Below are 26,052 nucleotides of genomic sequence, written 5' to 3'. Positions count from 1 at the left end.
CTGCCTACACCAAGTGCGCCTCTTTTTTTCAGCAGCGACGAGGAAAGGATAGCCATCGGGAAGGCGAAAGTCTCCAAAGCAATTGAACCCGACGGAGTGGACTATCTAACCAAGGTCCTCAACCTGTCTATGGCAACTCTCATCGTACCAGACATCTTGAAAACGGGGAGAGTGGTTCCACTGCTTAAACCGGGGAAATCGTCTTCTCGCCCGATAGCTCTCCTTTCCTCGGTTGCGAAGACACTAGAGACCCTTCTACTCCCACACTACACAAATTACTCAACCCCAGCGAAGCATCAACATGGTTTCCGTAAAGTGCACAGCAAAACAACAGCACTTGACGCCATAAACAGCCAGATAACTCGTGGCCTCGGCGCATACAACCGCAATTGTCAATAAAGTACAAAGCCCCCACAAAGTCCTCAAGTCGCTAGCCGGCAGCACCTGCGGCAAACAAAGAAACGTTGTGGTGGCTGCGTACAAGGCGATTGGCCGGCCGGTTCTGAACTATGTAGCGCCTGTGTGGTTACCAGGGACTAGTAGGACGCAGTGGATGAAGCTGCAGACCTGCCAAAACACGGCACTCAGACAGCGGCAGGATTCCTTCTGATCATCATCATGAACATCATCTGCGCGACAAGGCACATATGCTCCCGATTAAGGAGCAAAACACAATGCTCTGCAAGCAATTCCTAGTAGGGTGTTATCGTGTTAGCACCCAAACAGACATCTGATTGCGGAAGAACCCTCGCCACGGCAATCAGAAGGCATCTATATGAACTGACGGACGAAGTCCGGGGTTCATAAAACTATCTCTGAACCCAACAACTTACCGACAGGCCTTGAACGAAATGCANCAGAAGGCATCTATATGAACTGACGGACGAAGTCCGGGGTTCATAAAACTATCTCTGGACCCAACAACTTACCAACAGGCCTTGAACGAAATGCAGAGAGAGCCAGTCCCGAGTTATATAGACTCTCGACCTGTGAATGCCGTTCTGGGCACGCAACCACCTGACGTGGACGGAACAGAGCTTCGTCTGCCCTGGGGAGACTCGGATTACATAGCCCAACTTCGATCGGGCTACTGCAGCAGGTTGAACTTATACCTGAACAGAATAAATGCAGATGTGCCAAATGAATTCCCGTCATTCGGAGAGACGCTCCATGACGCTCTCTTCGCATTCCCACTGAACCCCACCCTGCTAATGTGTCTGGTCGCGCTTCCTGGGTCTACCGCTATAGAGCTTAACGACAACGATACAACAACAACAGGAAACATGTGTTGGCATTAGCTGTGGGAAAAGACGACACTTCAGAGTTCTTAAAAATTTAACTTTAAAAGACGCACTGCGCAACAAAATTGATTTTAAAGAACAAAAAACTCAATCTGGATATAGTGAACAATCTGTTTTCTATGAACTGGTCGTGCATTAATTAGTTCACTCGACCCAGATAGCACTGTATTTTACTTGTGCTCAGAGGTGGGCACTACCACAAACAAGCGTGAGCTAAAACTGAGAATGTGTTAGTGTACCTAATTCATTTTGCATGCTGTCGTGTTCTCATCGCTGCGCTCTCGCTTGTATACGTACACGCGACGCTTACGCTCTTTTAGCACCTGCTAATTCTCTGCCCATGCCTGCTTGTGCTGCTCCAACGGCAATGGCCGATTGAGCAAAGTACTGGCTTGCCATTCTCGAGATGCGAGTTCGAGCCCTTGTGCAGGAGAATTCGACTTTACTTTTTTAAATTGAAGTACTTTTTTATTTTTTACATTAAAGTTTAAGTTTATTAGTTAATTAGTTTTTCTCTTTTTAATTAAATTTCTTTTAATTTTAAGTCTTTATTGTTTCAAAAAGAAAAACGCATATATATACATTAATTTGATTTAGTTTTTAGAAACTTATGTTATTTTTATTATTTGTGTTTTTTTTTTAGTATTAAGATTGTATTGTTTTAATTTTTTTTTTGTTCTAATACCATTTCATTTTGAGAAACATGCTTTTTCTGCTTTTTTAAAACTAAATTTTTTTTAATTTAAATTTACTTTAATTTGGAAATTTTGTTGTTTTGAAAAGAAAAAAGCTCATCATTTTTTAGGAGCTTATTTTTCATTTTTTTGTTTTTAAATTTAGAATTCTTTTAATTTTTCGAATAAATTTTAGAATTTATTTTTTTATATAATTAATTTTTTAGGAACTTATTTTTTATGCTACTTCTCTATTTTAGTTTTTAGATTTAATTGTTTAAAAATGCAAAATATTTTCTTAATTCAATTAACTTTAAAAAAAAAATTATTTTACTACATTTTTTTTCTTAATTTTCAAATTAAATTTTCTTTAAATATTAGGTGTCATTGTTTTTAAAAGAAAAATACATATTTTTTAATTTCACTTAATTGTTAAAAATGTATTGCTAAAAGGTAATGCTAAGATCTCCCCCATTAGCAGATCTTTCAACCACTCTTTCGAAAGAGAGAAAAGAGTTGTCAAGACAGTTGCTAGAATTGGCAGAAGGAGAACGGTTGCATTCAACGTTCAACGCCTTTGGGGAAGGAGAATGAAAATAGAAATAGAGCCAAAGCCACAGGAAAGACAAAGAAAATACAAAGACCGACACTAAAATGATGATAATGATAAAAAATACGATGAAGGTAAAAACAAAAACAAAGATTGAAACTTAGCTAAAGATAAAGATCAAAACAACGATAAAGTTAAGGATAAATATAATGATATAGACAAAGATAAATATAAAGACGAGGATAAAGATAAAAGTAAGTAGGAAGATAAAGACAAAGATAGAAATATAGAAAGAAAAATATAGTTATAGCTTGAACACAATGAAAATGACGAGCTACGGACCACAGCTGTCAAATTATTTTAACACGTACTCTTATATAGATAATTATTTTGGCGACGACCGGGCTACGCGACGACTGTGGTTGTAGCCAGATTAGATCTATTGCTATTTTTCCAGATATAGATAAGGTTCTTCCTCTTCTTTTATGTCAGACTCATACAAATTCATGATGTCGCTGCCGCGTTTAAAAAAATAATGTCGTCATCGACAAAGCTTTTAGATAATGAAGATATAACAAATTGGAAGCTGTGGCCCGTAGCTCGTCGTTTTCAATGTGTTCAGGAACTTGATACAAATACAGATATAGTATAAAATATGAAGATAGAGATAAAGAGACACATAGAGATACAGATATAAATAAAGATAAAAATATGGATAAAGACCCACATAGATAAAGGAAAAGCTAAAGATAAAAAAGGCGATGATAAAGATGAACATGAACATGAAGATAAAGATACAAATAAGAAAACAGATTAAAAAAAATGGCAAAGACAAAGATATAAAAAAAGGCATAGATATAGATTAGGACAAAGCCAATGACCTATGCCAAGGGTGGACAAATCTCTTTTTACTTTATAACAGTACAGTATGATTCTTTTTTTATTATTGAATATATTCACGATAATTTGGAGACGATTTCACGATGTACTCCACTCCATACTTAAATTTAAGCAGCAACGGTGTCGAAAGAATTGCAACTACAAATATCAGACGTTATACTGCTAAAATAATTCTGTTTAGGCAGGAAATTTAAAGTAAAAATCTGGGAAACTGCGTTCCCTCACCTAAATCCTAGATATGTATATACATTGGCACGTAGAGCGCGGGTCAAGGTTGGAAGATAGTAAAGGTGGTGGTTTTATGGACCCGGCACTAAAATTTCTATTCCAATTACAAGATGGTTCAGTTTTTCAGCAGAGGTGACAAACATCGTGAATTTTGCTAGAACAAACCTTGAAAAGGTGGTTAAAAGGCATCTCCTTAATTATCTGTACAGGCAGGCAAACGGCCATCAGGGTTCTCCTCCTAGGACTTTACAGTCGAAATATAAGACAATTTTAGCACTCATCTTTAAATTTTGATAATTTTGTAACTGAGTGTTTTTCTTTGTAAATTTAGAAAACCTACAAGTGGCTCTTATAAACCTCAAGCTTGCCCACCCCTGAACTGTGCTCATACTAACGTCAAGAGCATTCTGTGTTTGTTGTTACCTATTTTGGAAAAGCACTTTTGTTTTAGTACATAAATTTTTAATCTATTAGACCTTAAAGATTCGAATATTTAGCTAAAACAAAAAAAAATGTCACTTAATTTATTGAAATATTTTTCCTTATTTTGCTCCAAAAATAGGCATTATTGACACATTTGGTAAAAAGAATTCTGATTTCACAAGGGAAAATAGTTTCATTACAGCTTTTTATGTCGAGGTTATTTGGCGGCTAAATATACAATACATATATACGTTTACAAACTAAAAAAAAAAAAAAAGCTGAGGTAAACAACATTACAAAAGAGGTTTCAGTAAGCAACAAATCAATTTGTGTCGCGCTATAAAAGCAAAAACAGAATAAAAACTACAAAAAAAAAATAAAAATAAAATTAATACATACATACATTCACACAACTCAGCCAGCCAGCGTGTTGATGGATGGGCTTAATACTTAGTTTTCGCTTTCGCGGCACAAACGGAATTCATTCGCTAATCAAATTTATATTTAAAACCTGACGTAAGCCGGCAAATGGATGGATGGATGAGCTTGAAAGCGATTAACAACAGGCTTTGCGAAACTAAATCAAGCAAAAATGCAAACAATTCGAGAATAAAGAAAAAAAGCAACAAACAGAAAAGCATGGAAAAGGAAAATACATAAAAGTTAAATAAGCAGAGTTTTTTGTTTTTTTTTTTCAAATTTCAAAGTTAATGTCAGCATTCAAATTCCAGCAGTTTGAATTTGGGCAGGCGAAAATTTGTGTATTTGTTAAATGCGAGCTTTGCAAACCGCATAAAAAGTTTGCTGGAGAGCACGCGACACATGCCAGCCAGTATACATATACTTTTAAATACATACATAAGTCCATACCAGTAGCTCTGTAGTTAGATATTTTCATAAATGGGGTTGCGATGGCTGTTTATAGACGTTTATGGTAAATGTCCGCTGAAAACCAAGTTCATGGACAATGCCAGTCAAGCGCACGTCATACGAGTACATACCTGATCATACATACAAACACATGTATACATTAGGGCGGGTAATTCTTTTTTCGGATTCTATGTAAAAGTCCATTAGACCATAGCTCTAAAGCCCTGGAGCCTGCGAAATATTAAAAGAAGTTATCTTAAATTAATACAGATGTTTTTTTTTTAATAAAAATTGTACTTGGAAGTTTTTTATTTTTTATATATATATACTTATATTTTTTATTTCGAGATCGCCAATATGGCGCTACAAAGCAAATTTCTATGAACAGTATCAGCCAAATCAATAGCACCACATCTCAAAATGATATTGTCTATCACTAATGTACTTTTATTTATTTATTTTTTAGAAATTTTCAATTAAAATACAGTTTATTCTCTAACAAAACCCATACAAACCCAAGTTAAAACTTTGTAGAAAACTAAAAAAAAAACCAAAAAAATTTTCATTCAAATTTCAAACATTTTTTCAGAAGTGCTATGCCGGTTTCACCAGCAATTTAAATAAAAAATGATTTTTTATTTTTTGTCAATTTCTATTTTTTTCTATTTAAAACCTTTTTCACTTAAATTGCTTTGGGCAAATTGGCTGTTAGAATTGTATAATGATAAGCAAGTATCAAGTGACTAAAAATTACCGTTGCTTTTTTAGATTTCTGTTTGCCAAAGTTTTTGCGGTTTTGTTTTATTTCTTAATATTATATAGAATCCGAATCCACTAGGAACTGCACCAAAAAAAAAATCGTTCCATACAAATTGAGCCGCCCTAGTATACATACATATACAAATACAAGTATGAATAATAAGTAGTTATACGTCCACTAATTCTAAGAACAAATTACTAACTTTTTTTTTGAATTAAAACATTAACCCATTGCCATCCGCTACCAGCAAATTTCGCAAACTGTTTGTGAATTAATTAATGCTTTTTAAATGCTACTAAAGTCAATGGCTTGAGTTTTTCTTCGACGCTGTGAAAGACAATAAGCTTATATACCCTTAAAACCTCAGGGTCATAAAACAAGAGGGCAAGCTGCGTATTAGCTTTCTAACTTCACACAGAATTGCAATGTTCTTTTTCACAACTGAAGCAACTAGTACAACGAACGACTTAAACCCCGGAAGGGCAGCTGGTCAACTGACGGCTCCAATACTGACCACGGCATCGGAGCACGAGTTTACGGTATGCAATCCAGAAGACTTCACTTTTCACGAGCATTGGCCAAGGTAACTTCGTATTTCAGGCCGAGGTAAATGCCATTGCTATGTATGTCTGAGGCAGTATGTACATATGATGAATCAAACATGTATTCATACACCCGGACAGCAGAGCGGCACTCCTCGCTATTGAAGTGAACTGGGTCACCTCAAAGCTGGTGTGGGACCACATACACATTCTAATGTGAGAAATTCAAATTGTATGGGAGGTGCCACGCCCCCTTTCTCAATAGCTCCTATTTTTTCCATGAGTTTGGCGTTGATATTTCATATCTCTGTACTTAGTTGCAGCACTCAACGATGAATACTTCCAGAGATATGTTGTGTGAAAACTTTAGTTTATATGGGAGGTGCCACGCCCCTTGATATATCGAAATTATTCTTCTTCTATTATCATCCTTTGGGGTCTAGAGCAGTGTTACCAGGTTGACGTTTTTAACGCCATTTGGACGTTTTTTGTATCCTGTTGACGTTTGGACGTTTTTTGTGTAAAAAATGACGTTTTTTAACTTCCCAGTAATTTTTTTCTGTAGGTAGAAATGATTTTGAATTATTTTCTTAATAAATCTTTACAAGCTTTGTCTTTTGCAGCAGCTGCTTCAAAAAATATTTATTTTTTGGACACAGATGACTTAACCCTTATTTAAGCGCATAAAGAAAATTACACAATTAGTCGCATGGGGCCCCTTATTGAAAATGTAATGAATGTAAAAAGGCTGAAATGCATACATTTGAAAAAGACGTTTTTGTGTAGGAAATGACGTTTTTTCAGACTAAGAGGGACGTTTTCTCATGCCGAAGACCTGGCAACACTGGTCTAGAGTCAGTGTCCAAAATTTCAATAATATCGATACAGCTGTTCTCGAATTTTTCGATTAGAAAAAAAACGGTTTTCAAAATATATATCAGTATAGATGGCAAATTAAAAATATTTTTTAATTAAATGTTTTCTATGGAAAAATGTTTATGAATAGGTTTTTAAATAATTGCAGGCATTTGAAATAAATTTCAAGTATTTTCCAAAAATGTGGAAACATTCAAACGTGAAATTTTTCTCTTTCATTTTTCAACATAAATAAATAAAAAAAACAGAGCTTTTTTGAAAAATCGCCGCGGATAGATCGACGCAAAATTTAATTATCTTTTATCTAAAAAAAGAAACTTGAAATCGGTTCATATTTGGGCTCTCAAAATTGATTTGTCCACAGCAACCTTTTTTGCCCCACTGTGCGCCGTTGTTGGTGGTGTGAGTGTGAGTTTTCTTTGATTATGTGATGAATTAACAAGTTTACCCGCTAATAAAGACAATAACTCACAAGTTTTACTTAGTATCTGCATTCACTTAGTTTCAACTCAATAGCGGCGCTAGACTTAAGTTAATTCATTAGCTGATTCGTGCAACCCTTTAATACATACATACATATGTACTGTAGATAAAAATTGAATTTTGCTGGAAGCTCCTACATAATTCACAAAATTTCAGTGTAAATTCATGGATTGAAATCACTGTAGATTTTAAATGAGTTTTGAGACGCCGAAAACACTCGTTTTGAAGAATCCTTTGAAACCGCTTTGAAATCTCATAACAGAGTTTGGAAAGTTCCTCAAATATTTTAAGAAAATTAAACTTCCGTGATTGTCTCAAAATAGTATAGACGTGTATCTCTCGGTCAGCGCCTCAAGGAGCTTGTTCAAAACTTGTCATGAGTTTTAAATGTAAAATATTTACATACGATGTATCTGAGCTAAGCAGACACTAACAATTTTGTTTGAGAAACATTCAACCGAAGGCAAATTGCGCCAAAGTAAACAAGTTAGCTTGCCGCCGGCATCTAATTAGTACACATCAGATACAAGCCTAATATGTATCTATAAATTCAAGAAAACCACGAGCACGTTGTTCTACAATAATCGCATCAAATATTTATTTCAAACTCTAGCACAAAACAAAAACAATTATACATAGTCATTAATTAAAATAATAAACATAAATTGTAGATAACAGCGAAAAAAAAAAATGTTATAAAATGCCATTTTTTTTTGGCGCGGTTGTTTGCCTTTTAAATTTTTTTACTGAGTTTTTTTTTTTACTTTCAGTTTCATTAAAATTCATAAGCATTAAAACCACTTGATAAAGTAGCTAAACGATTGCTTACGTAAATTTTTTTAAGAAACAAAAACAAAGCGAAAGCAAAGGCAAAAAGAAAAAAGCAAAAACCAAAAGTCAAATATGGAAATGACGACACGCTTAGCTATTCGACAAATATATATATAGTCGTAGGTTTAAGTATGCATGTATGTACATAGATTAGGGTGGCCCAAAAAAAAGTAGAGTCGGAATTTTAATGCTCTCTCCCCCTAGGATTGTTCTATATCGAAAAAAATGTGCCCTAAATTTTTATTTTGTTATGGTTTATGATTATATGGGGGAAAAAAAAACTTTTCGTTGAAATGGTATGGTTTTCTTGTAAATCAATATATTTCGATCGGAAAACTCTGGTTCTCTTCAGGAGACTTGCAATAATAATACCCAATTTTTGATTTAACAATGTTTTTTATACTAAAGATTTTTCATTTATCCCCCCATGGCATTTTCTGGCATTTTCTGTGGGTTTTGGCGGACCTATAAAATATAGTTGCTCTGAAAAATGGTTAAATAATAAATTGGGTATTATTATTGGGATTCTGGGAAACAGAGTTTTCCGATCGAAAAATATTGATTTTCATGAATTTTATACCATTTCTACGAAAAGTGTTTTTTTCCCGTATAAAATACTTGGGAAACTAAATATTTTTTCATCTCAAAATAAAAAAATATATGCAATTTTTCGGTATAGAACAATGCTAGGGGGTGAGAGCATAAAAATTTCGACTTTACCTTTTTGCATGCATTTTTGGGCCACCCTAATGCACATAGTTGTGTAAATTTTTCATTCTTTTGTTGACGACTGTTTATCAACTTTTGACTTCCTATTTTACTAAGTTTTTTATATATGTACATTAGGATGGTCATTAAAAGTACAAAGCAAATTATTACATCAGAAGCCTCAACCCATACGTCGACTATATCGAAGATATCACATATTAATTTCGGTCCCGATTGAAGTCGGTTAAGTCGTTTCGCGCAGGGGTCAACATTCAGAGTACCCTATGAAGACGTCTTAACCGACTTAAATCCTGACAAAAATTTATATGTATTTGTATGTATTTATGTACATTGGAGTGCGTCCCTCTCCATATAAAAAAAAAAATGAAAATCTGTGCTGTTTTTGCCACGGAATTATAAAATTTATTATATTCTAAGACTTCGGCCAATCTATTCCGGAAAAGTATTAAAATTTATGTGAGCTGTAGCGATTTGGACATTACCCCCAAAAATCACCTCAAATGAGCATAAAAATGGTAAAAAAACTGTATCAATAGCAACAAAATAATGTGCTTTTTGGAGGCATTTTCAAATCGGTCCAGCTCACGTAGTCTTAAAATATAATAATTTTATTATTATGCAGGAAAACCCGAAACTTTTTTAGGTGAGGTACTCTAATGTACCTAAATATATAATGTATTTATTTACATAAGCCAGTAATGCTACATTGTATGTAGATTAGAGGGGCTAGTTTTCTATGAGGACTGCTAATATTGCAGTAAAAAATGAATGTTAATCAAGTTTTGAAAACTAAACTTTTTCGAATTTTTATGAATGCGAATTTTTTAATAGTTTTTATGAATTGACAAACTTTTTTGATCAGTAAAAAATAATTTTTAAATATTATTATTTTTTATTTCAAAATTCAAAAATTTACATGGCTTGTGTACATATTGACTCTTAATCTTAAAATATTTATAATTCCGCTGGAAAACTGCAACTTAATTGCGCGAGGCACCTTAATGTGCATACTTGCATACGTATATACATATGTATGTGCATAAACTAGTAGTGCTACTTAGTATGCAGCTTAATACGTGCAAAATGTAATAAAAAAAATAAATTTTATAAAATTTTGAAAATTCAACTTTTTCGAAATTTCATGAATTCGAGTTGTATTGTATTTTGGTGAGTTAACGAATTTTTTCGACCAATTAAACTTAAATTAAAATTAAATAGTTTTAATAATTTTGAATATAGAGAATAATTTTTAGCTAGACATTCCCGCAAAATACATAGTCAACTTAAAAAAAAAATACAACAAAGTTTAATAAAATTAAAATTTTAAATAAACTTATTTTAATTTCAAAACTCCTCCTTTCGCGCATTTATCGTATGTAGGTGCCAAAAAGCAAATTATACAAGTGCGCGTATTTTATACCTTTAAAATTTTTCTAATAATTTTAACTTCATTTTGTTTTTACTAGGTGCAAAATACTTTGGCACAAACGATAATTTCGCCCACAAGAAAACACTGCATTGAAATATAAGATAAATTATACAGGAAATTTTCAGCGTAAATATAGGATTTTAGCTCCAATATTTTACTAGGGGATGCGTTGTGGGGTGTAGAACGAATTTGCATTAAAAAGTCAATTTCGAAAAAATTGCACATACGATAATTTATATCTTTGTTTTAAAAGTTTCATTAAAACTACTTCTTATTATACATTTACATATACATAAGTTTTTAAATGAATAGATATTAAATTTAAGTATCTACAGTATACAGTAGTAGGTATACATACATGTTCATATGTAGCACATACATATGTAAACACATCAATTCATACAATTCCCGTTCAACTGGTTTGCCGGCTGGCGAAAGAAGAAGGTCTTAGCGCTGGAAGCGCCGCGATTAATATTTATCAGCTTTTAACTTTTGCTTTTTTTCTTTTTGTAAATAAATATTCTATTTTTGTTGTTGTATCAGCTTCAGTGACTGCTTGCGGGTGTTCTGTCAGAATTCCTAATCAATTATTGTTTTATGCAGTTAAAAATAAATTTCTCGTGGCAAGTTGAATAAAAATTGCATAATTATGAATGCCTGTTGTTTTGTGGGATTGAACTATGGGTGGTGGGGCGATAATCGATGCAATACTTTTTTAATGCATATATATGTATATATATTGCCGATAGCATTGCAGACTAAATTTGTAAATATGTTTGTGTGTTTTTTTCGGCCTAAAGAAATTGCGCAAGTGTAGGATGTTTTTTTTTTTTTTTGGAAATTTTGGAAAATGACCGTTCAAGGCCACCAACCAAATTTCAGCACATTTTTTGAGTGCCATAGGTCGATTTGAAGCTATTAAAACATGCGATTGCATATATTATGGCAGCTGCACGCACCAACTTCTGTCATTGAAGGGAAATGTGTAACCATAGTTTGGTTTCTAGAGGAGCTAAACTAAGTCTCTAAAAGAACCAAAAATGATTTATCAGACCCCTTAAGTGAACCTAGCTTAGTGTTCTGAACTTTTATATATACCCTTTTTAAAGAAAGACTTAGCTGCTAGTAGTATTTTTATTATTCCTCCAGGAAAGAGGAGTGCGGCTAATGGGTGAACAAGGCGTACAAGCCTTATCCAAACTGACACGAGGAGCAAATGATTCACCACCAACTTTTTATTTGATTCAAATAATTAAATTTTCGATTTAAAAATGAATAGAAGTAGTTGAATAATATTTTATTAGAATAATATATGAAGAAGTTTTAAATGAGCAGATCTTTAACGATAAAGGAAATATGTATTCAAATACCAGAAATTGAATAAAGATGAAAAAAGTACTTAAAAGAAATTTAAATCTTATCGTCTTTGAAAATAAATCCATGTCTTATAGTCTTTGCACCATATTTCAAAAAAAAAGAAAAAAAACAAATTTCACAATTTTTCGAAATTCGAATTATTTTGGAAGTTATAGCTATTCGCTTTTTTCGAAATTGTTTAGATTTATTTGTTTTCGCGCGATTGGTATTACCAATTCCGGTCGTTTTATAAATAGTTAATAGTTAGTTTTATATTTTGTCATAAATTTTTTTTTTGGTAAAAGTTATTAAAATTTATAAAATCCGAATCCGTTTTTCACCAACGAATAAAGTGCTTCAATACTGTAATTTAAAATCTTCAATTCTTTGAAACACGTCAATTTTATTTATTTTTTTTTAATTTTTATTATTAATAGGAGTGCAAAACAATGTATGTAATAATTTGCACTACAATGTCGTTGACACATTTATTTAGTTACTCAAAACGTTATGTAAAACTTCATAATTAAATTAACGAATGTGAGTGGTGCATGTGTCATACCATTAAAAATTCAATGGCAAAGTGCTGAAACATGACGTGCCCCACGAAAGAATTTTCTTTTCAATTACAATATTTTGCTGGTTCATAAAGCCACATACATATGTACATATACATACATATATGGACATTTATGAATATACATATCAGTACGAGAACATACAGACATGCATATATGCGAATATGAGTTGTTATATTATAAGTTTGTATGATCATTTTAGTTATTGTTAATTATAAATTTATTTCAATGAGTGCGCTTTGGACATTCGTATATACAAGTATGTATACATTAGGGATGTTAATCCCAGGATTCTTGGCAAATAATACCGGGATTTTCGGTATTTGTAATTTGCACTGATGGCAATAATAGGAACTTATTTCCTTGACCGCTATTGGTTATATTTCTTTTTTTTAATAATTAATATTTTTTTGTATAAATGTTTAGTGATAGTAAATTTTACACACAAATATCAATATATTCGCGAAACCATGGGCCAAAAAATTGCGTTTTTAGTCTTTTACTCTGACGCCAGTAATTCAAAAATGATTTAAAAAATTCAGTGAAAGAGAAGAAGTAAGAATTAAAAAGGGAATTCTGTAGAAATAATCAGATTAAATTTTTTGGTACATAGGGCTGATAAGTATTGAAAATACCCTCTTAAAATTGCATCTTTGTAATTTCGCAACATTTGTTTTTGCAAAAATTATATGTTAGAGACTTATATTAACTCGATAACATCCTCGAATTTCGTAGCTTAAAAAATTACCTATTCGTACTTGTTGTGAATCTAAAAAATTTTAATCTTTTTAAATTCATAAAAATTTCCTTTTTTTTATTTGGTACCATTATTTTTATTCCACATTGCATTGAATTTTGTAAATATTTTTTGGAATTAATCATACCTTTGAAATTATAAAGTCCTTTGAAATAAATCCTGATGACAAAGAGAGAAAAAATAAAAACGCCACTTTAAATAAAATGTAGGTTTCAAACCCATTTATTTATCATTTGTTTTATGGTATATATGAGAAATAGAGCAATTTTTTCGATTTAAGTTGTTGAAAAGTAATGGCTATCTAAATCCCGGGATTAGTCTGGGATAGTGATAACGACATCCCGAAAATACCGGAATCGTAAAAAGCGAAAAAATTAACATCCCTAGTGTACATATATGTACTTATATACATACCTACGTTTGCCAAAAAAAGTCACAGCTAATTTAAATGATGCTGAGTTGCTGCAAAAAAAATCGGACACTAGTATGAGGCGATGTTAATGTATGTATCTACAAACTGTAGTGTAATTATGCTACTTTGCAATACTTAGTTTTTATTTGACTAACCCCAAATTTCGTGGTCTTGTGTTGAAAGAGCCATGAGTCAAATTAATGTTCAAGAACATCTTAATTAATTGAAAAATTAAGCTATATACTGATTAGGTCTAGCTGACTTAGATACAATTATTTGAATTAAGCAACCGATTTCAAATTTTGTAAAAGCGCATGGCAACACATTGCAAATACCTAGCTATTGTAGAAAATGTGATGGTATATGAATCGTATAATTTCACATAGTGTGATTTCCTTTACCGGTATACCAAAATACTAATGAATGCAATCTGCATAATATATACATACATATGTACTTACATTAATGCTATTAGCCAACGTTATTAACACATTTGTGCAAATAAATATTTCGCATGCGCCATGTGGCATCCTTACTAAATAGTTATACATAGTTTTAAAAATGTAATAGGAAGTTTTTTTTTTTTTCAAAAGAAAAGGCTTTGTGATATATTTTGAAACGAATTTCCGCCATCGCTTATCAAATTTGATTCGGAGACAACTTTATGATAAGATTTTTAATTTAATAAAATTAGATTTAAGTACATCAGTGTACATAAAGGTTCTCCAAAATTTTTTCCCCCACGGCTTTGAAATTTTCGGAAATCTTCAAACAATTAAATTTTTAAAATGCACATTAAACTTTAAAATTTTACTAACAAAAATTTTTCATAGCCGATAATCTCATCTCTTATATACAAAAAATGAATTATTTTATGTGCTCGTAGCCACATTACGCATGTTTTTTTGAATCTGAATAGTTAATAGTAAAAAGTGCATCACAATTCTATTTATTGTTGGAAGATTTCTGTAAGGAAAACTTAAAAGCCCGCCGGCTCCGTTAAATATTAACCGATTAGAAAAAATGCAGGTATCCTTATTTTTTTGAAAGTTTGAATAAAATGGCATTTGGGCAGTCGCTAGAGGGTTAAAATATTCTTAAAAATTATTCCTCGTGAAATCCTACTATATGGACCTAAACTACATATTTCGATACGATATGAATTTTGTTACGTAAAAGTAACTACATACATACTTTTATACCCACTGCTGTGAAAATAAGTAAATACATTTAAATACTTTAAGTATTCATACGATCATATTCGGTATTTAGTGACCTAGTAATTCGAATTTAGAAAACACAATTTTGAGCATCGCTATCTTCGAAAAAAATAGTATTAGGTAAGAATCCTACAATTTCCGTTAAAATATACTTAGTACCCACTTCACAAGACATGTCAACAATTTCAGATTATTATTTTTTTCTTATTGAAGTCGAATTTCTTTATGATCACTGTATTTATTTTGTGCAATTTTGTCTTCTTTTCATCTTTTTAGGAAATACTCGCCGAATCTGAAGAACTTAAATCATCACATAAAGAGATTGAGACGCTCTCAAAATCAATCGTCACATTCCTTGGGGAAGTTCACCAACCCACATCGCAGGCCCTACAGGCCAAAGTGGATAACTTAGTACAGCAGCAAACAAAGTGAGTACCCAGAAAGTAAAAAAATTTTGAAATGTAACATGTGATACACGTATGTATATGAAAACAGACGGAAATGCAGTCAGCCCGTGGAAAATTTGCATATTTTGTGATGTACATATGCATAAACATAACTACGTAATAATAATATAATAATATGGATGTTGTTTTGGAAGTAACTAGGAAAACGAATGCGAAAACGATTATGGACCAAAATAGTATTTTATATTTAGTAAATATGAAGCAAGACAAGAAAAAATAGGAGTACGAATTGGAATAAGAACACGAGTATAAATTTATAAATGTTAAGTATGTATGCATATTAGGATGGTCCTTAAAATATCAGCTGCCCAATTTTGTACGAGACACCCCTTTAAAAAATCTTTTGGGCACGCTAAAGGTGTTCAAAATGTTGAAATTTTACCACCTATTACTCAGCAAGTGGTATGTCGTTTGACGCGTATTGATCGAACTTATCAGTTCATATCCCGAAAACCCAAAAAATACCATTACATTACCTGTGCCTTGAAGTCATTGAGATTATTAAAGAAGTAACTGCCAAGAGCTTTTGCTACAGCCGGATAATGACTAGGAAAATTTTTGGAATAGGAAACCCGTCCTCATACATGCAGTCATTTCAAGCTGCGTCCAGTCTGTGTACGTGTAATCCAGTCATACAATGTCCGGTAAGAAATCCATTTACAATGCAGAAGTCTTGCCTCCGTTAGTTGAGTAGAGACTTAGCGTTGAACGTTTATGGCTTGCCAGATCTTTCATTGGCAATTACTGCCAATTTTTCTTTCAGTTGAAGTTTAAATGCTTAAAGATTGATCACAAGAGTATCCCTTATCTTAGTATCTGTATCCGACGATGTCGTACAACGACGCGCCCCTTAATGACGCAAAAGCCAGAAACCCAAGCAATGTGTGGACGGAATGTCTCCTCGTTAAGAGATCAGCGGCATTGAGCAACTAATTTTGAAGACAGCCAGTGATTTAATAGCTGCCTGGCGTTCAGTGAAAATGTAGATATCATGAGTAGGAATCTTAACACAGTGGTACCAGTGATGCGGGCACTGAGATAGCCATCAGCTTCGCCATAAAAAAACGCTGAAAAGTCGGCAAAGGCGGAAGCTGTAAGATATACCTAACTGGTCCGTACAAACCCCACCACCAACTTATCTTTCATCGAATTTTTACAATGTTCATTCCTTCTTTGAGGGAAGACGGGTCATGCACTTAATATTGGTAGTGCGGGATGTATAGAGAAAGCCCAAAGAAAAAATGTGTTCAACTATTTTTTTTTTGGAAAAATATGGCAGAAGTTTGCTTAAAAATTCCAAAAGAGTCTAAAGTTGTATAAACAGCCTTATGCCGGATTTACACTAGACCTTAAGGCTGCGTTTCACATAATCATTTACGTGAAAATTATGTTAATTTTCGTATTTTTGGTTTCACCAATCAATTTTTATTTGTTTTTAATACTAATTTAAGTGACCTATGTTCTTCACTTAAATAAAAATTAAATCAGAATAACCACACTCAGATATGTTACATATTTAATCAACTGATCAATATATACACACCACAATATTATATAAGATCTGCTGTTTACTTGTATACTAACCATGCTTTTACTACCACTTTTAGCACGGTGCTGCCATATTTGTACTCATTTAGATAAAGAGCTTATTGAAACTGAAAGAATTAATCGATAATTGAATAAAACATTAAATTAAAATTAATTTCCACTTAAATGAGTTTGGTGAAACGCAGCTAAATGGGAAAAACTTTATGGACTTAATTTTGAAATTAAAACTAATCGTATTTTTGTTAATAAAAATTGGCATTGAGAGCATTTCTTTACGGCATTTATGTATATATCTATTTATTCATTAAATGACACAAATGTTTATACCTTTCATGGGCATGAAATGGTATTATAACTTTGGTCCGATGTTTGTAAGTACCAGAACAAAAAGAGATAGACCCATTAAAATGTATACTTATATGATCAGAACGTCTAGCCGAGTTGATTTATCCATGTCCGTCTGTCTGTCTGTCCGTCTGTTTGTATGCAATCTAGTATCTCAGTTTTCGAGATATCCGGATCAAATTTGGTAGGTGGGTGTATTTTTATAATGTAGAGTGAAAATTACAAAGATCGGGTCACTATAACATATAGCTCTCATACAACTGATTGTTCAGATATAAGATTTTTCGTTATAACTCCTCCATTTAAGTAGCTAGACACATGAAATTGCCCTGTTGTAACTTATTATCAAAAGAATACTTTCAGTGAAAATGGCGAAGATCGAGTCACTACAACCTATATCCACCATACAACTGATTGTTCAGATATGCGATTTTTTGCCATAACTTCTTCATTTATGCAGCTAGGAACATCAAAATTCGCACCGTTTCCACTCATTATTAACAGAATACTTACAGTGAAAACAACAAAGATCGGGTCACTTTTACATATAGCTCCCATACAACTGATTGTTCAGATATGCGATTTTTTGTTATAACTACTCCATCTATGCATCTAGAAACATGAAATTTCGCATTATTTTCACTCATTATCAACAGAAAGTTTACAGTAAAATTAATAAAGATCGGGTCACTATAACCTGTTTATTGCCCCCATACAACTGATTGTTCAGATATGTTTTTATGGTTTTACTGTAAAACTCCTTTATTTGGACAGCTAAAATCGATAAATTTCGTAAGCTATTTTTTAAATAATAATACAAAGTCTACTGAGAAAATCGTCAAAATCTATGCTGTATAATCTTAATCTCTTGTACCACTGATTGTTCAGATACCAGTTTTTGCGATATATGTATCTCCTTTATGTAGGAAGCTAAACCCATTAAATTGTGTTACCGGTTTACGTACCGATCACACAGCAGTGAAAATCACTTAGATTGGTGCTATATAAGGTATATCTTCCATACCTCTGATTGTTTAGCTAGAATTTTTTATATATGTATCTCCTCTATCTATGTCTGCTGTGAATATATAAATTTTTTCAAATGCAGTAATCTGTTAACGTAAAATTTTCAGATGCTCATGAAAGGCATAGCCGAAGACAGCGCTGCTCTTACTTGTTTTTTTTTATAATTTTATTGCCTAGTGGAAATTCGGCATTAGATTTCGTTTCCACCATTGTATGCGAATACGATCTAAGAATTATTCGACATTGGAAAACTAGTGACTGTAGTCACTGCTTCTCCTTCCAAGAAAATTAATAAGTTTTAGAATTTAAAGCTTTCTTCACTAATTTGTTACTGGAATTGTAGATCTAGAATATTATTTTGATATATTTCTATGCGTTCTAGTAATGGTTTTTGCTGCATTTGCTTTGTTACTGAATTTAAGAAGATATGTGTTACACCAACAAACCCATTTTCGAAATATTGCTTTCTATTAAAAAAAAAATATCTAACAACTTGTGTAAACGCCTCAACCAAACCCCATGGAATTGGCGACTGCACCTCATTTATTATTTTTTTTGACAACAGATGCACCCACTACGCTTCGCTTTTAGGCGAGTCAAAATATATTGAAAAATAGAAAATCATATATCGAACTATAATTAACTATTATTTGCAATCTTATCGCTAACCATTTACCGGAAATTCTAGTAAATAATGTGACGCTTGTAATTTGCGCTGGCGCCTACATCTACTTCATACCTTACACTACGGCATTCTCCTATTTACATACATGCCAACGTATTTCCCTCTCCAAATAATTGCCGCTGCTGATTTATTACAACCTGTTGCATTAATATTATCTATTGTGAACCACATCTTTAGTAACTCAATGCGATCGTTGCGGTTTTTCTACATTTTGTATACATACATAGTTACTTTCAAAGTTTTCACTCATTCAAATTGGTTGGCGCTGCTTTCACAATTGCATAACTTCATTCGCACTTGTAATCGCTATCAGAGTGTCTACAAATCTGTTGAAAAATGTCTTAATTTTACTATCTAGATATGTATAAGTGTGGTGTTCGTGATAATGTGAGATACCCGACACTAAAGGCAGCAAGTGGCCACAAGGCCACAATTGCGGTAAGATCTCCTCTAGCTCACCTAATGGCAATTAGAGTCGTTGCGGTTTTGTTATTGATATGCCAACTGTCTGTGTGCTCTGAAGCGTTTATCCATGGTATCATTGTGCGTATTTATTTATGTATTTTGTTGGTTTGCTGGTTTGTTTCAAGGCAATGCAAATTGATTTAATTACACACAGGGGCCGGGCCGAGGTATGTGAATGTAAAGAACTCGAGCGTTTTATTAAGATTCATACTTATTTCCTAAGTAGCTGCTTCCGCGTAGCAGATTTATTCGAGGAATAGTAAAGAGATTAGTAGGACAGTGAAGAAATAAACAGAATTTCAGTGCAACTTTATTCACATGGATTGGATGGTGCATACTGGGCATTTGGCATTAGAGAGATATCTCTTTGCCACGAAAGTAATTTGTATACATTTTCGCTCACACTTCGGCACAACACCCAATTGAGCCTTACTTCTCTGCACAAGACTTTCTATGGTTCTTAGTAGGGATGGGTAAATACGATATTCGAATGTTAATCGAATTTTAGCTCCAAAATGGCGAATTTTTGAAATCGAACTTTGTGTTGCTAAAATTCGGATAAAATCGAATTTTCCAGTGATATTTTTAGTCTTGGAGCCTAGCTACGAAACCACAGTACAGCAGAATAATATACGACGGTTTTGCAATTGGGCGATGGGCGGCGGTTTTGCAAAAACATCGACGATATTATTCATATGTGTACATTAGACCGTACCACCCTACAAGCAAAAGTATTTTTGCAAAGCAATTTCGAAAAAAAATTTTTTGTTTATTGTCGAACGCAGGGGTTGCCTTTTTACATTATTCGGCCGCATTTATCGGCAATAATTTTATTATTATTATTATTATTTTTTTAAATAGTTCTACTAAAAACTTCCAATCAAAAAACTTCTTCAGCAAAAATTTAATGATTTGGAAGAGATGCAATTTACTGACATTAGGGTGATACGTTAGGATGATGAGAACTGAGATCCGGTGGGTACGAACAAGAAAGGGGTCCTTTGGACGACATAAATTCTTCTCCTCGAGATAAGAGAACATCAATGTATCATACATATTTTAAGAGCCGACTGTAAATGCCGAAGATATGACGAAAATTTTTAAAAGGCGACCCCTGCGTTCGGGCAAATTTTTTTTTTTCGAATTTGCTTTGCAAAATACTTTTTTTGCTGATATGGTCTAGTGCAGTGCTCGTCAAACTTTTGAGTGTGACGGACCGGCTGCAGTTTTTCTATTACGTCGGGGACCGGTACCTTTTTTTATTGATTATTTTTCGTTTACGATCATCTCATATATGTATTAAAATTTGTTTAAATGAATTTCTTTATTAGCCGGGTGTCTATATATGACCTATTACCATTTAATGATAGCAGATATTAGCGATTTTTTATGAATGTTTAACANGGACATACAAACATATATATCAATGTCATATCTAGCGCCATTCTGCCTAGAGGTTGAGAGCCGTCGTTTCCTCAATTGTTTGTGGCTTGATAACGATTAATTGAATTTAGTACTCGATCTGATTTGATTTCTTTCGTTGTTGCCAATAAAATGACATTAACGCTGTTATCCGACATTTCTAGTCGTACTAAAGTCGCACATTAGTACATATGTGTATGTGGATGTACGGTGGCGGTCATATAATTACGCACCCGATATTTTAACAAGTTCTTACTGCATTTGTTTTTTGTTTATTTAATTTCGTTTTTTTTTTGTTAAAAAGTATAGCTCACTGTAGAGCAAAAACTATGTAACTCAAAATTTAAAACTTTGGTATAAACACGAAGAATTTCATTCTTTATTCGGAATTTTATTTTTAAAAAGTCTGGGTTGCAGTCTTGTAGCCCATTAAATTTTAGTATAATAAAGTGCATGCTTGTAGTACCTGGGTCTTTCCGTTGATTTTAGCGAGTTTTTTTTATGAATTTAGTTAATTTTTTCTAATTTTTTTCTACAAAGTTGAAATTAAAAATTATACACATTAAATAAACAAAAGAAATTAGCAACAACTTGTTAAAATCTTGCGTCCCTATTTAATTTCCCGCCACTGTACATAAGTACATATGTATGTGAGTTTATATTTTATGCGTCTGCGAAATTCTTAAGGTAAACTGTACGACCACTATTTATTTTTAGTGTTGACAACGCGTATGCTGAGCGTGAATATTTCTTAAGTCACGTGAAATTTAGAAAATAGCAAGAAATAGATTTTTGTTTGTTTTATTATTTATTGGCCAGCGGTAGCAAATACATACCTGCGCCGGCACGTCATTAGTGGCTAACCAAAGTTTAGGGAACACAAATAGTTAATTAAATAAGGAAACATTGTGTGACAACATGCTGCATGTTGCTGTGTGTTTAGCAACATTTGCTCACATACTCCCAAGCTTTTTCGCCGAGCTTTCATTCACCCATATGATTGTAGCCACTCTCTCTCCCTCTATCTCTCAATCGCAATGCCTCTCCTTCTTATGCTCTTGCACCTTCAAAAGCTGCTCGTTTCCGTTTCCATTTCGTATCGTTTCAAGATAAATTTATCTTTCGTTGTTTTATTGGCCACCGCAAGAAATTCACCACAAATCTCTAACTTGTATTGGTGTGTCATAAAATCATATCTAGTTAATAGCAAATTTTCGGAAAAAGCTAAGAGCACAGCAAGCTTTTACAATTTTCGAGGTCGTTCATGCTTACCAAAAATGTTTTGTATATGCTTGCGTGATTTTTGAGTAGTTTTTGTTTTTTTATCCACTCTCGAAAAAATAAGTAAACAAACAGATTGAAAATGTTAGTGTTGCGTGGTTTATGTTTTTTTTTTTTTGTTTAGTGTACATATCTAGATTTATTAGAGTTGCGTGTTGACAGCTGCAGAGTACTATAATGGAAGGCATTTTTTGGATATTTTTAGTGTCATCCATTTTAGAGTTTCGGGAAACAAAACAAGAAAACAACTTTTCTAATGGCAGACTAATTGCTTTCTATTTTTATTGCAGGCGAACTCGTTGTCCATGATTTTTATTTTTATTTTTATTTTTTTGTTTTTTTTTTTCACACACAGACTTGAGAATTGATTTCCAGCTTTATACTCTTTATTTCATTTAGTTATTTATTTTCATTAATTATTTACTTTGTGCCTTAATACTTGTTTACAAATATACTTTTACTTTTTTGTTGAGTGATGCCACACTGCCTTTCTTCTTTCTGTGTTTTTTTTTTTTTTGTTTTGTATGCCTTGTGTCTGCTATTGAATAACGCACAGTGCATATTTATATTCTCAATATTTCTTGGAAGCATCAAAAGTTGATGTCATCTTTCGACACTAGAAGCAATTAATATCTGTTCGTATTCTCCAGATTTTATCGCATATTTTGTGAGCGAAAACAGTCTGACGTAATTGCATAATTTTCTTTTTTATGGAAAGAATATATGTATAGTTGAATGCATAATTTAACTATTAAATCTTACGCATGCTGAAGCAGTAAGAATATATATGGTACGCTACTCCTGCGTCTTATTACTTTGTTTCTTTCACTTGCAAAAAAGATCAAACATAAAAGTGCGATAATGACGCATTAACCACTGAAATCACTCTTAATTTATTTTCTTTGCGTATTAATTAGCATAAATCTAGGAACATTTGCATACCAATCAGTCTTCTAAATATAATAAGATTTACACAGAGAAAAATATAAATACATATACGCATGGTTGCCTCTTTCATCCTATCCTATCCAAAGAACGGTAGATTGGTATTTTATAGAAGCAAAATGCGAGCTTCAAGCGTAACTATTGGAAATATGTAGATCAGCGCGATGTTGATAGACAGGCTATATTAAAGCCTTCCGACCTGTAGATGAAAACTACTTCAAAACTATTTAAAAATACGTTCTCTGAAAATGAAATAAACTAAACTCAAATGATTCCATCAGTGTGTCAGATGAAAATGGAAACATTTCAAAGTCGACTAACAACTACTCTCTGTTCTTGGAGGGGTGCTAAGAAATTGTCCGGCCAACAAATTAACATTTCTCTTGAAAGAACCCTGATAACTTAACAAACAACTTGGTTACTTCTCATACTACTCAGAACGTGATATTCTACTGATATTTTGCACGCAAATGTGTTATGCAGTTGATGACAAATATATACAAATACATTCTTACATATGTATGTGTATTATAAAAGGCATTCAAATTATATTTTCAGTAATTCTTTTAAGCTTCATTGCTCGCCAAAGTCATCTAGTGGCGTCATTTTCTATTTATTACCAAAAATGTACTAAAAAAAAATTCAATCATATGTAAATACATACTCGTTTGTGCATAACATTTTAATACCCGAAATCTCAAGAATTTCACAAATAAATTCTAATGCAATTGCGACATGCGCAAATATATAAAAAAATTTTGGAAATGCGCACACAAAAACATGTGTCATCTGGCGCGAATTGGGCGGCGTTCGTACATTTGGAATGACTAAATGCAAATTTAATTGCTGGATAGTAGCAAAAAAAAAACAAAAACTGTTAGAAAAAAAACAAGCAAATATTTAAACAAGCATTAGAAATCCCGAACATGCATGTTACATACCTATGCATATTAGACTGCATCGCCAAGTATAATAATTATGAGCGCGAAAAAATTTTTTAAGTCTTAAAAGACGGGACTTGTTCAGGAGCATTTCAGGATTTGTTGGGGAACAGTTCGGGGTTAGATGGGGAGTAGTTAGGGCCAGTTGTGGCTTGGTTTGAGGCCCGTTCGGGACTATATACACAATTTTTTCGCAATTTTTATAATATAAGTCTCAAATAAAAGTCTTTGAAGACTTAAAAATATTTATCTCAATCATAATTATTATCAAAAGACTTTTATAATATAAGTCTCAAATAAAAGTCTTTAAAGACTTAAAAATATTTATCTCAATCATAATTATTATGTCAAGACTTTTATAATATAAGTCTCAAAATAAACGTTTTTGAAGAATTAAAAATATTTATCTCGCTGATAATTATTATGAAAAGACTTCTCTTATATAAGTCTTAAAATAATACTTCTCGATGACTTAAAAAATTAACTCACACATAATTCTTATCAAAAGACTTTTATAATTCTTACGAAAATTTGGACGACTTCCAGGATGAAATAATTGTCATTATGGGCCCCTGCTCACAAGTCTAAATCGGAAGAGTTTAGGTTCAGTTATTGAAGTTTTTCTTATACCAATCTTTGAAAAAATCTCATTACGATTCCGTTCAAATTTCTTTTTGATTTTTTAAAAAAAATTTTATGCACATTTTTTAAGTTAAACCGTTTTGTCATTTGATGGCATTAAAAAAAAACTCTAAGAATCTAATTTTATTCATAAAAAACTCCATTTTCGGAGATATTTTTAAATCGGTCCAGCTCACGCAACTCTTAATAATTTTCCGAAATATTTTGGTGGCCATCTTAAAATATAATAGATTTTATAATTTCACTGGAAATACAGTACCGATTTTTTTTTGTTGTAAGGGGAGTGATGCAGTCTAATGTATATAGTATGTCGATATTATATACAATTGACAAGGCAGGAAGCAAAATAAAGTCAAGTAATGGAACCCCAACTACAGTGATGGTAAACAAATAAATGACTTCATCGTAATGATAATTTAGATATTTGGGTGAAGGAATATTTAAAATTATTTACCAAACAAAAATTAAGGAATGCGAGCACACACATATGCCACATGCTGTTTGGTGGTCAAAGTGACAGCAGCATTTAGTGACAGAATGGCGCTAATTAGCCGAAATGCATGGACGTGTATGTATTTTTGTATGTATACAAGTGAGTGAGTTTATGCGCTGCAAAAGTAGATAAGTATGACCATATGTATTTATGTATTTAGTACAAAATGAAAATAAAGAAATGCAAAATATGTGGCAGTCAGCCATGATGCGCGAGTACGCGTGCTATTTAAAGCAAAGCAGAAAAAAAAAATCTAAATAAAAAACAAAAAAATATAAAATTTCAAATCGGGTCACTTGCAAAAGTGAGTGAGTGCCAAAGTGAAATTCGACTAAATAAATCTGTGTTGGCCAGAGATCGCGCGACAAGCGCTTGTTCCGGCGCCTGGAAGCTACAGATGTATGCACAGCGCACCAGCTAGACAAAGAGACATTCGCAGACCATTCACAAACAGGTTACCAACATTTGCATGCACTTGATCTCAAATGCCATGGAAACCAAATTCAGTACACACTTGACACTTGTGTGGGTACATATGTATGCATGTACGTATGTGTGTAAATATGTCTGATGATTTTGCACTGCTTGTTTTAGGTGCCAGCTACAACTTTGTGCTGACATTTACGGTTGCACGTAAGCAGCCAAATTGATCGATGCGCCGCGGCCGGCCGACATTGTCAATTGTATGGCGAATATTTATTTGTTTTTACTTTATCGCTTTTATTCTGCACGTCCATTTAGCATTTTATAATATTTTTATTTTTTTTGTGTCTGTGATTTTTTGCCTTTTTCGACACTTTAAAATATTCAAATTTATATACAAATTTATCTTTGCCCGAAAAAAGAATGGATGAGAATGAAAAATTTCACACT

At 32.8% G+C, this 26,052-nt stretch overlaps 1 protein-coding gene across 4 annotated transcripts in view; it reads left to right on the top strand.

The window, feature by feature from the left end:
* Positions 1-26,052, top strand: part of Msp300 (Muscle-specific protein 300 kDa) — a 232,951-nt gene that overhangs the window by 107,213 nt on the left and 99,686 nt on the right. For all 4 annotated transcript variants that reach the window (XM_017622295.1, XM_017622287.1, XM_017622314.1 and 1 more), the window contains one exon: positions 15,196-15,347. In XM_017622295.1, coding sequence (XP_017477784.1) covers positions 15,196-15,347 — 152 coding nt within the window. The remainder of the gene's footprint in view (positions 1-15,195; positions 15,348-26,052) is intronic.

The sequence above is a fragment of the Rhagoletis zephyria genome, unplaced genomic scaffold (assembly GCF_001687245.7).
Source record: "Rhagoletis zephyria isolate East Lansing unplaced genomic scaffold, Rhagoletis_zephyria_1.1 Rzeph_scaffold_00047, whole genome shotgun sequence".
Lineage (NCBI taxonomy): Eukaryota > Metazoa > Arthropoda > Insecta > Diptera > Tephritidae > Rhagoletis > Rhagoletis zephyria.
The sequence above is the reverse complement of the archived record's forward strand: the minus strand, read 5'-3'. Positions and strand labels throughout refer to the sequence as shown.